Source organism: Leptosomus discolor, chromosome 24, assembly GCF_034619465.1.
Source record: "Leptosomus discolor isolate bLepDis1 chromosome 24, bLepDis1.hap2, whole genome shotgun sequence".
In the NCBI taxonomy this organism is placed as follows: Eukaryota; Metazoa; Chordata; class Aves; order Leptosomiformes; family Leptosomidae; genus Leptosomus; species Leptosomus discolor.
The window spans coordinates 6,756,603-6,772,357 of record NC_141414.1 but is presented as its reverse complement, the minus strand read 5'-3'; the positions used below and the strand labels follow the sequence as shown (position 1 = coordinate 6,772,357).

Here is a 15,755-nt window from a genome sequence, read left to right as displayed (position 1 = left end):
GCAGAGTTAATGGGGAATAAACCCCAACCCTGTCACCTTACAGCTAATGTGGACACTGTCCAAGTGACCAAGCGCTCAGGACCTTCTCTGCTCGAGGGTTCTCCCCTGTCCTCAGCTGTAAGCGTGACGCTCAGCACGGTTGTAGCTGCAAAAGGGCCACCCTTAGGCGCAGCACTGCCAAAAGACCGGAGCTCCAGAGTAATGCGGGTGTTTGGAGCAGATGGCAAAGTACAGTCAGTCATCCAGAAACGGAGAATGAGCCCCCCAGTGCAGTCTGGAGACAAGAACAGCACCGGGAAGGCAGCTCACATCCTAGTTCCATCCCTCCCGTTTCCTCCTGCAACCTCTATGTTTCCCAGCTAGGGCTGGCACCACTTTCTGGGTGGCACTTGGCCACTGACACAGTTAAACGCCCTCAGCGTAAGCGAAGTCCTACGGCCCTCTCCGAGGCTGGGTGGCACGTAGCCCTGTGTCCCAGGCAGTAATAACAAGGCCATCAGAAGCGGGGAAAGGGGGAGAAAAAAGCCACAGAGCCATGACTGTAACGCTGTCGTTGGAGGGGAGTACAGAACACATGCACTTCCATAAGAAAAGACAGAGTTAATGAGCGGACGGACGGCTGAGATGCCCCATATCCCTCAGCTCTGGGTCATTTCACCCCAACCACACAAAGAATTCAAGTGGCTTGTCCTCTTGCAGTACCTCTAAGCAACGTGCCAGCTGGGCATGCGGTCCCAGCATCAGGAAACCGAGAACAAATATTTACTGAACTACTAAGTGCTCTTTCCACACTTGCGAACAGACACTTCTATTTGCACTTCCCTGTGCAAACAGAACAAAAGCCACAACTCTTTCGTGCTCAACAGCCCCGAGTTTGCAGGCAGCCTCCTAGAAACCGGCAGCACAGAAACCCTCGGCGAAGGTGAGAAGAGGGTGTCCAAGAGGGACAACCCCGCTTGGGCTGGCGAGCGCCCACCAGGGCAGAAGGCCGCCTGCAGCCCAAAGGGGGGGGGGGGGTGTCCCAACCCAACGCCCTGGAGCAAAGACCCACCCCCCACGCCCCAGCCTTACCGGGGACGAGCTGGCAGCGGCGGTGCAGGAAGGTCTGGTAGGCTGTGTAGTCACGGTAGATGGTGTTGAATCCCACGCTGTGGCTCTCCAGCCAGTGCGTGGTGGCGCGCCCGCGAGCGCACACCTCCAGCGCCCGCAGCCGCAGCGGGGCCCGCAGCTCCAGCTGCACCCGCCCGTGCAGCAGCTCCCCGCTGCCGTATGCGCCCCACGCTCGCCCGTCCTCCAGCTCCACCGCCAAGCTCCGCACGCACCCCAGGGGCTGCATCGCGGCTGGCCCGGTTTAGCCGGCAGCTCCGGGAGGCTGGGCCCTGCCCGGGCTGAGGCGAGCGGGGCAGGCAGTTGCGCACCCTCCAGGGAGGGGAGGAAAAAGCAAAGGCTACACCGAGATCCCCTAATTTATCCCTGCCCTGAAGGGGCCCAGCCCTGCGGACCGAATCTTCCCCAGGGTTGGACTGAAACTTGTTTTGCAGCGAGGCTTTCGTGTTGACCTCATGCGCGTGAGGCCAACGCTGCGCCAAGGATGGGGCCGCGGAGACGAGTGACGTGTTTTTAAACCGATCGAGAAATAACATGACTTCATCTTATCTCTGAGTCACAGACACTGTCGGCGTGCAACTGGTACGTGCTGGTGGCTCCGTCGGCAGGGAGGGGTGTCACGCACCACCAAGCGTGCTGGCCGATTTCACGTAGCTGGGGGAATCACAGAATCGGCCTTCCCGGTTCAGGCATTCCTGGGGCATTGCTGGAAGGGGTGGGAGAGCCGTTTAGAAAGCAGAGACCCTCACCCCCAAAGCCAGTTGGACTTTCTGTGTTTGAAGTCACATCAAAATCCACGTGAACAAGAAAGTGAATAACCACCAGGTCCTCCCAGCAACAGCTCCCCAGCCAGCTGGTTCCACCAGAAGGGTGATGTTCACCACTTATCGCCAGTGAACCGCGGCTGTTTCTGCGGTAGCACAGGTGGCAATGCCACCTCCGGGTCACATAAAAGTAATGGGGCAGACTGGCAGCAGATGCAAGTCCCAAATGATGAAATTTAGGTGTTTAAATCGAGGTGCTGGCAACGTAGTGGCGTGAGATACTGACGTGAGGTGCCTGGATGCATCTGCAAGACCTGAGTCTGCGGCTTCTTTGAAGGGCGTGTGGAGCAAAGATTGTCCCTTTCCTGAGCGACACAGAGTCAAATCCCAAGGGGAAAGCACGGGGGCTGGTGGGCACAAAGTGCAGCGACTGGAAATGGTTTAGTAACTGGTGCCCAAATGCTTTGGTGCTGGTTCCCAGCGCGTGCGAACCCAGGCATCTGCATCAAAAGGTGGAGAAGAGCTTGTGAAGAGGCAGGTGTGCCAAGGCGGCAGCTGACCCCGCTCGCTCGGCGCCCCAAGGCAGGGGGCTGACCGGCCCCCACTGATCCCTCTTCCAAATACCTGTATCCCAGGGTTAGTGCAAGCTCAGCATTCAGGAAACCCACGTGAGTTATCAACTCGACAAAAATACACGGCTCCCCTCTAGGAAAACAGCCCACTCATCACAAGCTGGGGAGAGCTGCCTCTCTGCCCTACTGTTCACTGACCTTTGGTTTCAGGCCTTGACACCAAAATCCAAACAGATAATAAGGGAATATTCCAGCCCACACACAGCCCTGACAGTGCCTCCCACTTTGCTTCTGATCTCCTGCCCTTTCTCTGAGCTTCCCCCTACCCCACCTGCTTCCTCCTGCCCCAGCGCCTGCCCAGAGGCGCTCGGTGGGTCTTGCAATCCAGAGAGATGTCTCACCCACGTCTTTGGGCTAATCTCCCAGTGTTTATTCTTGCTGTCACACCACCTTCTCGTGTCCTCGCGCAATTTGAGAAACAAATGTTCCCTGTAGTAACGCACAGATGGGCCAAGAGCAGGGCACCAGGATGGCTAAGAGGTTACACCATGTGTAGGCAGTCCACAGTGCAGCAAGTTCTGGGCAGTCACTGAAGAAGGGAGAACATCATGGTGTGAAGAGCACCTTCCTCCGGGGACAGTATCCTTTCAGGGTCCCCAGGGGGACGCAGCTCACTTGGGAGTTTGCCTTTTGGATTTCTGCTGGGCCTCCGGACTTGGGCATGAACTCATCTTTCTGCTCAGCCCTGAAGAGGTCCTGCGCCCTCCAGGGTAGCCCCAGGTGGGAGCATTTGATCTGAGGAGAGAGAAAAGCTTTCGGCACACGGGGACGGGGCTGGGGAAGACGCAGCGCCTACATCTGAGCCCCGTGTTGCTACCTGAAGGGTCACCCCCGCTGAGCCGCTGCGGTCTGTGCCCGCCTGCGTCCTCTCTCTCTGGCAGATGCACAGTCTTCTCTGCTGGTGGTGCAAGGAGACGTTTGCCCTGGTTGGACCCCTCTAGCCATGCCAGTTCTCCACCTCTGATCCTCTGTGAGGGACAAAATCACCTTCCCCCCTCCCTCCAACGTTCCTTGGCTTCAGGATTCGGTTGCTGGTCCTTCCTCCCCTCTTCGAAGATTTTTCTCGGCTACAACTCTGCTCCCCACAGAGCATTTCCTCGAGACTGGAGGCAGACGGGACTTGAAGCACGGCTGCCCCATCTCACGTCGCTCAAGAGCACGCACCAAACCTGGTGATGTTAACGGGGAGGCTACAGCTTCCCTGGGTATCATCCCGCTTCCCCAAGCTGCCCTGTGGTAAATCCAAGCTTCTTAAGGCTCTACCTGCTGTAGCACATCTTCGGAAAGTCATTGTTTCTGCTGTCTGTGTGGGATCAGCATGGCCTGCGTGGTTGTGACAGAACTTTCACCGGCTGCCAGATGGAATTGAAATAAAAAGTGAATTCAAGGCAGTAAATTAGGAGGCGACATCAGAAAAGCGTCGCAGCTTGACTTGCAGTCACAGTTCCGCGTGCGCTTCCATTAACGAGAGGAAAAGACAGGCTTTGCTGTCGGCACTTTGCTGAAAACCTTTGCCCAGACAGAAACAATTCTCAGGGTGAGGAGGTAAATGAAGAAATTCACATGGTGGTTACAGGAATATCACTCCATATGCTAGTTATGGAGCTGCTCCAGAAGCCTGGGGCCAAGGGAAAAAAAAATCCATTCAACTGTGATCTGTTCCACATTTAGCAAAACAAATGGCTCAAAACCAGAGGCATGGCATGAAGGGACCTCTCCCTCAGCTGCAGAGCACTGGCCATCAGAAACAGGAGGCAACGTCAGAGGAGGATTTTCTTAATGCCTTCCATGACCAGCTCTAATCACATCCCTTCCTGAGGTCGCATCAGCACAGCTTTTGATCAAAATCCTCTCCTTCCTCCCAAATACAAATGCAAAACAACTCCTAAAAACACATGTAGCAAAGGAGAAAGATCAAGCCCCTGGGTCATGTCCCAGCCATCATTCACGTCACGCTGAACGTTGCTGTACGATGGGAGTGAACGCCTGCGGCTGGCACAGGCCCCAAAGGGGCTGGTAAGCGAGATGTCACTTGGGGCAGTGAAAGTGCCTGAGATCAGGAGCCGCTGTGAGAACCACCAGCAGCAGGCAGGAGGCTGCACAAGGCTGTCCTGCCCGGTTTTGGGGCAACAGTCTCATTTTACTCAAGACAGGCTGCTGCACCGGTGCCTTCCTGCCACCTCCAACCTGAGAAGCCTGGGCTGCCTCCCTTCCCAGAGCACCGGGCCTCGCTGCCCCTTGCGCTGAGCCGGGAGAACCCCAGCAGGCTTCCCCCAGCACCACGACAGCCTGAGCAACGTGACCTTACCGTGGTAGTTGAAGAGGATGTGGCTCTGACGGTGGCTCTTGCCGTCTGCCATCACCCTCTGGCTCCGGCAGGGCGGCTGGTAGTCCGACTGCTGCGTTGTGCTGAAGAAACAGGAGCCCGAACACTCGTCGCCCAGGCAGACGTTGCTTCGATGTTCCCGAAGGAGCAAGTCGGGCTTCGGTGCGAGGTTCCACCTGTCAGTCTGGAGAACACAAGAGCTGCTTTAACAGCAACAGGCTGCGGCGGGGAAAGGCACCCTGCTGCGCGTTACACCCTGCTGCGCGTTACACCCTGCTGCACGTTACACCCTGCTGCACGCTACACCCTGCGCAGCCCAGAGTGGGCAGAAGGGCCAACGGCATCAGCTTTAGGTGCCAGAGTAGGAAAAAAAAAGAGAGTCTCCACCCGAGCAACACCCGCAGAGCAAAGCTGGGAACAGACCTCGGGGTAGGAGAGCTGTGTAGTAGTAGTTCTTGCCAATGCTTGATTTCTCTCAGGGTCTTCGTCACCTCTGGGGATGGATGAGGTGTATTTGTCTGGACGGATAAGAGTCACAGGCTCTGGCAAAAGCAAGAGTGAAGGACGTCAGGGCAGCCTGGTCTCTGAACGATTCACAGCTACGGCAGCTTCTCCCCGTGCAACAGAGCACAGGAATGAACACAGCTATTTAACCTGCCAGGGAAGTGGGGTGAGGATGAAACAGAGCCTCACAGTGATGCCACTGGTGCTGAGTAAGCAAAAACTAGAAAACATTAAAAATATAAAATTATATCCACATTATAGGAATGTAGTATATCTTCATTTATCATTACATCACTGAAACCAAGTGCTAAAACTACTGCTCAGCTCGTTATAAACCCCAGCAGTGGTCTGTACACGTTGCCTCTGTGTCACAGACCTACCCTACCTAGACTGTGGACTGGGAAGAGCTCTGACGTCGAGGTGGAGAATCTGGTGAGACCATCCCCCAGCTGCAGGTTCGTGCGGCGGATCTGGGAGGCAGCACATGCCTTGTCATAGACTCTGCAAGATATCAGATACAAGCTGCTTAACTAGCAATGTTCATCAGAAAGAGCAGTTCCTGGGGATGCCTGTTGGGTTCTCCTGCTGATACCTGTGTGTCCTCTTGTCTGGGGCTCTGTAGGTGTGTTTCTGCTCGCTCACAGATCCACCGCTTCTGGGATCCCCAAATTTAATAGAAGACGTGTGCTGAAGGGAAGCCAAGAGAGCTATGGAACAGCCACTTAAAGCACAACCCCTTTGTTTCCCCTCTCGGTCTTCCCATCCATCCGGTTTGCACTCGCACAGATCCCACCCCTTTCAGGACAGAATTCAACAGGGGAACGTGCTGCCCTTTAACCGAGTCTTGGTCCTCCCCAAATCCTGCTGTTACCTTTTCGCTTGGCTTTGCAGGCAGACTCCATTCACCCTTAAACTGTGCTTGGTAAGAAGTGTGGTAACAGGGCTGTCCATCCCCTTCCACAGCGGGGCTCCATCCTGCCAAAGAGCCAGAAGGGAAAACGAACGGTGTTATTTCTAAAAACGCTCTGTTTGCCCCTGGAAGGAAACATTAACGATATTGGAGCTGCAATCTCGAGGCAGCTGCTCTTTTAGCATTTTCATCCTCCTGAATCCGCTTCGTACGAAGCGGCAAAGCAATTGACAGAGGATTGCAGCGAGGTGAGCCGCAGCACCGCAGAACGTGGATGCGGTGCATCAGAAGCGACGCAGCTCTGGTGTGAAATCCGCAGCCACCGAGGACACAGCAAGTGTTTCTACGCAAAAGCCTGGCTGGCGAGTGGCTCTAGTTAGTGCTATTAACCTGCTTTATGAGCACCAGGTTGATTTACTCAGCTATAAAAAGGGAAAGCAAAAGATCCAAATAGCTCTAACAGCTTCCAGTGCTCGCAGTGTGACTCAGAGCGAAGCCACCAAACCCACCGGTGCCCACGAAGCCCGTGTGGCACCAAGGCCTGCAGGGAAGGTCTGGTGGGGACAGCGCAGTCTGTAAAACAGCTCACCCCTGCGCGACTGCCATGGCCTGGCAGCGGGCTGGATCTCACGTGCTGGGTACGAGAAGGCGTAGAGGGATGGAGGGAGCCTTATTTTCTCTCTGTCTCCACAGGGAATATCATCCTTCCATTTCTTGTCCGTGGGCAGGGGGGGTCTCTGAAGAGGGGTGTGGGGACAGGGGAAGCTCTCCCTCGTCGCTGAGGAGAGGACGTGGATGCGGGGGTCTGTGTGCATGCGGACATGCGACTCTGGGCGAACAAACGGGGTCACCGGCTGCAGGGGCCTCTCTGGGAACGCCAGGCGAGTTTCCGAGCAGGTTTCCCCGCCGTCATGCCGAGCCGGGCCCAGCACCCCCCCGCTGCGGGGTGGCGGGGCTGGCGCCGGCCTGTAAACCCCCGAGAAAGGGGGGAACTGGGTGTGAGAAAATGGCTGCCAGGCGCTTCCCGGCGCCCAGCGCTCAGCCCCCAACCGAACGTGGGACGCCTTCAGGAAGGGAATCCCCGTGAGGGGCGCTGGGATCAGCGGCACCTCCATCGAGGAGACACAAGGCCGCGGTCAGGCTTCGGCACCCGCTAGGCCGCGTCGCCATGGTGACGGCTCCGCCACCTTCCCGGCGAACCCCGCGCCGTGACGTCACATTCCCGGAAGCGTTGCTATGGCGGCGGGCGCGTTCAGCGGCCTGGTCGCCGCGTTAGAGACCTACCGCGGCCGCGACCGGGTGGTGAGTGGCGGGAGCGGCCCGGCGGGGCCCTGTCCTGCCGGTACGGCCGGGCTCTCACCGGGCTGCGCCTCCGCAGGTCCGTGCGCTCTGCTATGGCTGTCAGCTGGCGGGCGGGGCGCTGGCCGGGCCGCAGGCCCCCCCCTCCGGCCTGCCCGGGAGCCTCCTGGCCGTGTCGGCCCAGCTGAGCGCCTGCCGCACGATCCTGCGCCTCTTCGACGACTTGGCCGCGCTCAGCTACAGCTGCAGCTACGGGCTGGGCCCCAAGGTGAGCGAGCGCGGGGCACGGGGTGCACTGACGGCCTCCCCGGCCAGGCCGCGGGTGCCAAGGCGTGTCCCCCGTGCTCCCCGCAGGACGAGGACGGCCTGGTGCGGGGGCTGTCGGTGCTCTGCAACTTGGCCAACCAGCTCTACTACCCCTGCGAGCACGTCGCGTGGGCGGCTGACGCCGGCATCGTCCGCGTCGGCTCTCAGAAGTGGTGGACGCTGAGCACGGCGCTCTGGGCCTTGGCCCTGCTCCTGGGCATCCTGCGGTAAGGCTGGCTGGGCTGCCGCCCTCTGCGGTGGGAAGGAGCCGGGCAGGGGCTGAACCGTGTTCCCTCTAATCAGGCTGAGTGAAGGACCCTCTCGGCTGCAGGAGGGGGCTCTTCCTCACCGATGCAGTTAACACTAGTGAAAAAGACCCTCCCCTTTGATGCTAGTGGAGAAATAACTCTGCTGTCTGGTTTTCAGATCCCTGAGAATCCTGTTCCAGTTGAGGCAAAAGTTGAGGCAGCACAAGGGGTATGATTTCAGCTGGCTTAATCCAGATATATCTGTTCTCGTTTGTGAGCTGTCGCTCATTGTTGTTACATTACGGGCTATCACTAACGTTACTTTTGCTTCCAACAGCACATCTTCGCCTCTGAGTCGAAAGAAAACGAAAGCTCAAGTGAAGGCTGAAGTTTTGAGCATCCTGACAGACGTGGCAGATCTCTCCAACGCAATCCACTGGCTGCCTCCGGGGTTTCTTTGGGCTGGATGCTTTCCTCCATGGTTAGTAGGTCTCCTGGGGACCATATCTTCCCTGATTGGTATCTACCAGGCATCTAGAGGAGGAAATTCTGAAGCTGTATAAGCCATAATTAAGCTTCAGGGGTCCAGTTTTTACAGTCAGAACACTTTGGTGAGGCAAGGTGTGTTTTAACTGTCTTGGGTGTCGATGGTTGTAATTTCACACGTCCCGTAATTGGGACTGGGGTCAAGATGTCTGTTACAGAGAGGATTGTTCACGGTTAACAATTTTTTATTACCCTTCATCAGAGAAATCTTTCAGGCAAATCCTCTGAAAATGAAGAAATCTCCTAGGATTGGTAAAATAGAGGGGGAGGAAGGTCACTTCCATCCTTCCTCCCTCTGCCCCAGAGGACAAAGGCAACCCTCGGGTCCTCACTGTCCCTTCAGAGAGCACAAAGTCAGCGCTGGGCGGAGAAACGGCCGCGGTTCCGTCACACAAAGCTGCTCCGGGCCGGATCCTGCGAGCCGGAGCTCAGCCCTTGGGGCCTCGTGCGAACCAGGGGCTGACCCGGATCGTGGAAGTTTCTCCCTCGGCTCTTTCGCTGTTGGAGCCCAGCGCGGCTGCTCCCCCCCAGGAGCCAGCGGTGGTGACGGCCGCGGTCCTTCGGAGGCGAGAGGGGACAGAAGGAGCAGTGCCAGCAGTGCCTTGAGCTTCCTTCTCATCCGTGTTGCTCACTGAAGGGGAAATACTGGAAGTTGAGGCTTCCCAGTTAAACCAGAAGCAGCGCTGAGCCCCCAGCTGTGCCTTTACGGAATGCCACCGGGTGGAGGAGCTCTTCCACCAGGCTCTGGCAGCAGCCAACGGACTCTTTTTTTTTCTTTTAAAGGGGAAAAAAAAAAAAAAGCAGGAAATTTATTAATCACCTTTCAAAGGACCAATGCCAAGATGAGTTTTACAGTTCGATTTCTAGGCGGGGCCGATAATAAACGAGACGAATGCTTCAAAGGTGGCCTTGAGTGATGATTCCTTCTGATAACTGGGCAAATGTCCTTGATTGGGTTCTAGCAAGTTCCCAACAGCACCGAGGCGACAGAAAACTCTTTGTGCTGCCCGAGCTGCAGCTCCCCATCTGGTCCCAGCCTTCCTTCTCCCGAAATAATTCAGAGCACCTGACTAACTGCTGTGGAAATGCAGCTTTTGACAACAATTCTGCTTAGTCGGCGCGGTGCTCCCGCTCCCCGCAGTTCCAGGAGGTTTGACCTCTTGTTCTTTGTCGTTTTTGGCACGGACACGGGCACGACCTCCTGCCCGTGTTCAAAGAGCAGAGCGAGGTCTCGATGCTCTTTATCCTTCGCCCCGTCCTTGCTGTTTCTCTGGAACTTCACCCAGAAGACGCTTCCTGACTGTGCTCAGAACCTGGTGTCAGATTTATAGGTTTTGGTACAACTCAAGGCTTTATCTCATTTTTTTTTTTCTCTGCTTGTGCCCGAGCCGGTGCAGCCCCCAGGTCCCGCCGCTCGGGGACAGCCCCGTCCTGTCACAAGCTGCGGTGGCTCCTGCTGCAATTTAATAAGGAACCAGTTTCTATCGTTTTGTATTAACCTCGTTAAACCATTCCTTCAGAACACGCTCTCCCGCTTCCCACGGGACAAGGAGCAGCTACAGGGATGTAAAACCCCCCAAACTCCCCCACCTCCGATGCCCAATGAGCAAACCAGCCCTTTCGACGTAGAGAAAGGACACCCTGAGCTGGCCTGAGTGCGTTTGCTTTGTCCGCTTCTTCATCGAGCGATTTTAAATCGCCGCCGGTGAAGCGCGGGACGTACCAAAACACGCAAAGATAAAGCAAAATCTGCTAATTCAGGGTTTCTGAAATTCCTGTTTTTCTGTAGAGCTCTTTTGGTCCCCACTGACGTGTAACAAAGCACCTTTGGTGGCCGCTGCCGACTGCCCGCTGGTTTTTAGCACAAGACCTTTGCGGGCAGGCCCGACCCTCCCAAAACCTGAGGGGTTTTGCCGTTTTTGCCGGTTTTCCCCTGCCCTGCTGCCGCCCTCAGCCCCGCTCGGCTCCAGCTTCTCCCCGTCCCGGCCAACATTTGCTGAGCGGGGCCGGTTTGCTCGGGCCGTGACCTCCCTTTGTCAGCAAGCCGGGATCTAAAGGCCGTGAGCAGCGGAGCTGCTGATTCCAGCTCGGCACCCCGGCTCCTGCTTTTATGGCCCCTTTTTGGCACGGTGACGCCATCAGCGAAGCTCCACGAGCTTTACGAGCGCCCGGCCGGCTGCACCGGCCCCTTTTCGGCTGCCTGAGCCTCACTGCGGGGGGGAGCGGTGCTCCTCCCCCGCGAGAGCTGCTCCAGACCGAGGGGGGGAGCAGCGGGGCGAGGCGTAGGACCGGGAACGACCCACGGACACGCCGCCGCCGGGCAGGAAGGGGTTAAGGGGGGGGGGGGGGCAATGTGGAGACGGACGGACGACGCGCATGCGCACGCGGCGCGCCGGCTCCCATTCACAAAAGAACGAGCGAAGGGCGCTGCGGGCGCTGATTGGCTGTGCCGGAGCGCTGGGCGGGGCGGGGCCGGCGGCGGAGCGGCCACGCGGCGGCGGGGCGCGGCGCGGCGCAGAGCGGCGGGTGAGCGCGGAGCGGGGTGCGGGGCCGCGGCGGTGCGGGGTGGGCGCGGGCGGCACCGGGAGCGCACGTCGCCCCTTCCCTCCCTCCTTCCCCTCTCCGGGATTACGCGGGGCCCGGCGGAGCCGTGTCTTGCACCGGCGTTTGATCCGGGACCGCCCGGTGTCCTCGCTTCGGTCTGCGCTGGGCGAGCCCCGCCGCTGCGGGACGCCCCCCTCCCTCCCCCGAGCTCTCCGTACCGGCCCGGCACCGCGCTTCCACCGCAGCCCTCCGGTGCGCACCCCAGCTGCACGCCCGCCGGTCCCGGGTGCCGGTAAGCGCGCTGCCGGGCTTTCCCTGCTGACGGCCCGGTTTTTGCCCCGCAGAGCGGCCTCACCACCATGTCGGTCAGCAGCCACGAGAATCGGAAATCCCGCTCGAGCTCCGGCTCCATGAACATCCACCTTTTCCACAAACCGGGCCACGCCGACAGCCTCCTCACCCACCTCAACCTGCTCCGCAAACGGCACCTCTTCACCGACGTGGTGCTGCGAGCGGGGAACCGGGCCTTCCACTGCCACCGGGCCGTCCTGGCCTCCTGCAGCCGCTACTTCGACGCTATGTTCAGCGGGGGCCTGAAAGAGAGCAGAGATGCTGAGGTCAACTTCCACGACTCCCTGCACCCCGAGGTGCTGGAGCTGCTGCTGGACTACGCCTACTCGGCCCGGGTGCTGATTAACGAGGAGAACGCGGAGTCCTTGCTGGAGGCAGGGGACATGTTGCAGTTCCAGGACATTCGGGATGCTTCGGCCGACTTTCTGGAGAAGAATCTTTACCCTGGGAATTGCCTGAACATGCTGCTGCTGTCCGATGCCCACTGCTGCGAGCGTCTGCTGGAGCTGTCCTGGAGGATGGCGTTGGCCAACTTCACCTCGCTCTGCAAGACCGAAGACTTCCTCCGACTGCCCAAAGACAAGCTGCTGGAGCTGGTGGCAAGCGAAGAGCTCGAGGTAGAGGATGAGACGTTGGTCTACGAAGCTGTTATAGGTTGGATCCGTTACGATTTGCCCCGACGCCATGAAGTTCTGCCAGAGCTGCTGCGCTCCGTCCGCCTGGCCCTTCTGCCCGAGTCCTACCTGCGGAAGCAAGTGGCCTGCGAGAAGCTGGTGACCAGCCACAAGCTGGGGGAGGAGATCGTGGCCGACGCCGTACGGTGCAAAATGAAGATCCTGCAAAACGACGGCCTTGTGACAGGGTGCTGTGCCCGACCCCGCAAGGTCAGCCAGGCCCTGCTGCTGCTCGGCGGCCAGACCTTCATGTGCGACAAGATTTATATGCTGGATCATAAAACCAGCGAGATCATTCCTCGTGCCGACATCCCAAGCCCTCGTAAGGAGTGCAGTGCCTGCGCCATCGGGTGCAAAGTGTACATCACCGGCGGCAAAGGCTCCGAGAACGGCGCTTCCAAAGACGTCTGGGTTTACGACACCCTCCACGACGAGTGGGCCAAAGCTGCTCCCATGCTGGTGGCGCGGTTCGGCCACGGCTCCGCTGAGCTGGACCACTGTCTGTACGTGGTGGGGGGTCACACAGCCGTGAGCGGTGCCTTCCCGGCCTCTCCCTCCGTCTCTCTCAAGCAAGTGGAACACTACGACCCGCAGCTGGACAAATGGTCCTTGGTGGCTCCTCTCCGAGAAGGCGTAAGCAACGCCGCCGTGGTGGGAGCCAAGATGAAGCTGTTTGTTTTCGGTGGCACCAGCGCCAACCAGGAGAAGCTGCCCAAGGTGCAGTGCTTCGACCCCTGCCAGAACCGCTGGACGGTGCCCACCAGCTGCCCCCAGCCCTGGCGGTACACGGCCGCCGCCGTGGTGGGCAGCCACATCATTGTCATCGGAGGGGACACGGAGTTCTCCGCCAGCTCCGCTTACCGCTTCCACAGTGACACCTACCAGTGGTCCAAATTTGGGGATGTCACCGCTAAGCGCATCAGCTGCCGCGCTGTTACGTCGGGTAACAGACTGTACGTGGTGGGGGGCTACTGCGGGGCTCAGCGCTGCAAAACGCTGGACTGTTACGACCCATCATCCGACACTTGGAGCAGCGTCACGACAGTGCCTTACTCCCTCATCCCCACCGCCTTCGTCAGCACCTGGAAGTACCTGTCTGCCTGAGTCACGGTGCGGCGAAGAACCTGGAAGGTAAAATAGTTGCGGATCAACCCAGAGTTCCTCTATATGACTTTGCGCTGCACAAAGGTTAAACCCTGAGGGGCAGATGCACGTGGAGCCAGACTGGAGTTGTCCCAGAGAACAGCCTTGTGCGAGCATCAGCTCCAAAAACGTGCTTCCAGGCTGGTAGTTTGGGATCTAAAACGCTGCAGGAGAGAGAACGGCTCTTGAGGTGCTGAAATGCTGCGGGGAGAAGATTAGTATAAATAACAGGACTCTTAACCTGGCATCCTGGCGCTTCCAGTGAGTCTGGGCCTAGTCAAAGATTTTGGGGAATGCTTTCTGCGAGGAGGATTGGATGTCGTCCCTGGTACAGCAAGCTCGCCGAGCCGCTCGTTACGTTAACAGGCAGGCCGTCTGCAGGAGCTGGGACAGACCGCGCGGTGCCATGGGGGACTGGCTGCTGCTTTTAGCACAGCCTCCTCCTCCTGGTGCCACGGTTAATCTGTTAGTGGCACCCAAATGTCTTGTGGGACGTGAGGGCTGTGAGCTGGTGCCAGAACAAGATTATAGCTGGGATTTAGTCCCAGAATGGTTGGTAATTGCATTTGTAAGACAAGCTCTGTCTACATATAAACACAGGGCTTCTCCGCTTCTAATTATTCTCTGGTGTCCCTTTCATGCCGTTTCTTTCCTGCTACACAGCGATTAACTTTTTAAAACTTTGCAACTGGAATGAAACCTTTCCAAAGGCTCTTGGCAGAAAAGATGCCAGGGAGGCACAGATCCCTGCAGGTTTTTTTTTTTTTTTTCTTTTCCCCTTGCGAGAGATGTACTACCCACGTGAACTCATTTAGAGTAATAAAATATCCCGCGATTCCTATAGCAGGTTCCTGGATGTAGAGGGCAACACGCAGCAGTCACGCCACACTGGCAGCGTTCCTGGGTCGGCTGCACGCTGGGCTCCCCCTATTCCCTTCTGCACTACAGGCCTCACACCCGGTTTTGCCAGTGTCTCCCTTCACCAAGGATCCAGACGGGAGGCACGGGCGGTAGGAGCGCCTCCTGCCGAGCGCGGGCTGTGCACTGGATGCCAGCCCTTGCGTGGGTCTCGTTAGCAGCAGCCGGGCTCTGAGCTTCGGCTTTGAACCGCTGCTGTAAAAATCCCCTTTGTTCAGAGCAGGGAGGGGACAAGCGCGGAGGGACCTCCTTGGGCTGGCAGCTCGTGCTGACCCTTGAGACGGCAAAAAGTTTCCAAGGTTTCTCCTAACTCGTGTGACCTCAGAGCAGGAACCAGAGGAATGTTTTTTACTTCTTTCCTTGAATATTTTATGCTAGATTTACTAGAAGGGACAAAGGAAGCTCCTAAGTAACTGGCAGCCCACTCTGGCCGGCGCTGCCGTGACTCGGCATGCAGGCAGCACCATAGGCAGTTGCCCGAAATGTCTTAACACGTGACAGTACTTTGCCCACGGGCTGGTTCTGTACATTTATATTATTTTTTTTATATATATACAGCAGTTGTGTGTGTTTATTACTCAGCCTGGAGCTGCTTCAATAAATCTGAATAAAATCCATAGTGTCCTGTGCCTGCTCTGTATGCTTAAGCTGCAAGTTTTCCCAGCCCCTACTTGTGATAATGTTTAGCAAAATAGCGAAGAGCATTCCCTGCTTGAGTCCAGCTCTTTGTCAGCCGTCAGGGGCTCAGATCTTCCTACATCTTTGTAACGTGGGGCTTAGGAAAGCTCAGGTCTCGTTCTGTCTTCCAGCTTTGAAGGACACACAAATCTGTTTAAAACTCCAACGATTAAGCTAGTCTCTGCCCTTACCTGGGGTCATCCTCTGCAACGCTGGCTTTCCTCCCTGCCAGCAATAATGGAGGAAAGCACTGCCACCTCCCTCCCCAAGGGCTCTGTGCTCCGGGCGCTGGTGGGGGCAGCGGTTGGGAAGAAAAAAGCTCAGTTCAGGGTGGGAGGTAGGAGACAGGGATCGGCATGGTCAGAGGAAACAGGCACTGAAGGTGCAACCAACTGTCTCACCACAGAAGCATGGTTTGGGTGTGATCCATTATTCAATTTCAGAGTTAAATAAATCAATGTCACAACCCTTCCTAGCTGCTAGTGTAGGCAAGAACTGGCAAGACTGGAAGGAAGCAAGCTGCCCTGCTGGTGGTAGCTGAAGCAGATAAACCGACTTCATTTGACTTCATTTCCACCCTGTTTTCTGGTGCCATTTTCAGGCCCCAGGCTGGGCCTTTTTTTTTCCATTTACCCTTGCTGTGCCACAGCTCCAGCGCTTGCCGAGCCCAAGGGGAGGCTTGTGCACCAGGCTGCAGGGAGACGAACCCACAGCCTGCCCCGCAGGCCGGGTCTGGAGCGCCCCGGGGCCCCGCAGGCCGGGTCCGGAGCGCCCCGGGCAGCAGCAGCGGGAGCACAGGCAGACA

General features: G+C 57.6%; 3 protein-coding genes across 3 annotated transcripts; 2 read left to right on the top strand and 1 right to left on the bottom strand.

Annotated features, from left to right (window-relative positions):
* Positions 1-1,724: 1,724 nt before the first annotated feature.
* SAXO5 (stabilizer of axonemal microtubules 5) lies at positions 1,725-7,358 on the bottom strand. Its single transcript, XM_086477760.1, has 8 exons — positions 6,753-7,358; positions 6,205-6,308; positions 5,719-5,834; positions 5,253-5,371; positions 4,807-5,013; positions 3,119-3,238; positions 2,158-2,236; positions 1,725-1,813 (listed from the first exon to the last, which is right to left on the bottom strand). Exons 1-8 carry the CDS (start codon positions 7,356-7,358, stop codon positions 1,725-1,727), a joined length of 1,440 nt encoding a protein of 479 aa, XP_086333886.1.
* Positions 7,359-7,479: 121 nt separating this feature from the next.
* PEX11G (peroxisomal biogenesis factor 11 gamma) lies at positions 7,480-9,538 on the top strand. Its single transcript, XM_086477530.1, has 5 exons — positions 7,480-7,545; positions 7,622-7,810; positions 7,897-8,075; positions 8,275-8,325; positions 8,434-9,538. Exons 1-5 carry the CDS (start codon positions 7,480-7,482, stop codon positions 8,657-8,659), a joined length of 711 nt encoding a protein of 236 aa, XP_086333656.1. The 3' UTR covers positions 8,660-9,538.
* Positions 9,539-11,545: 2,007 nt separating this feature from the next.
* Positions 11,546-13,538, top strand: LOC104347692 (ectoderm-neural cortex protein 1). Its single transcript, XM_009952799.2, has one exon. It carries the CDS (start codon positions 11,546-11,548, stop codon positions 13,313-13,315), a length of 1,770 nt encoding a protein of 589 aa, XP_009951101.2. The 3' UTR covers positions 13,316-13,538.
* Positions 13,539-15,755: the final 2,217 nt, after the last annotated feature.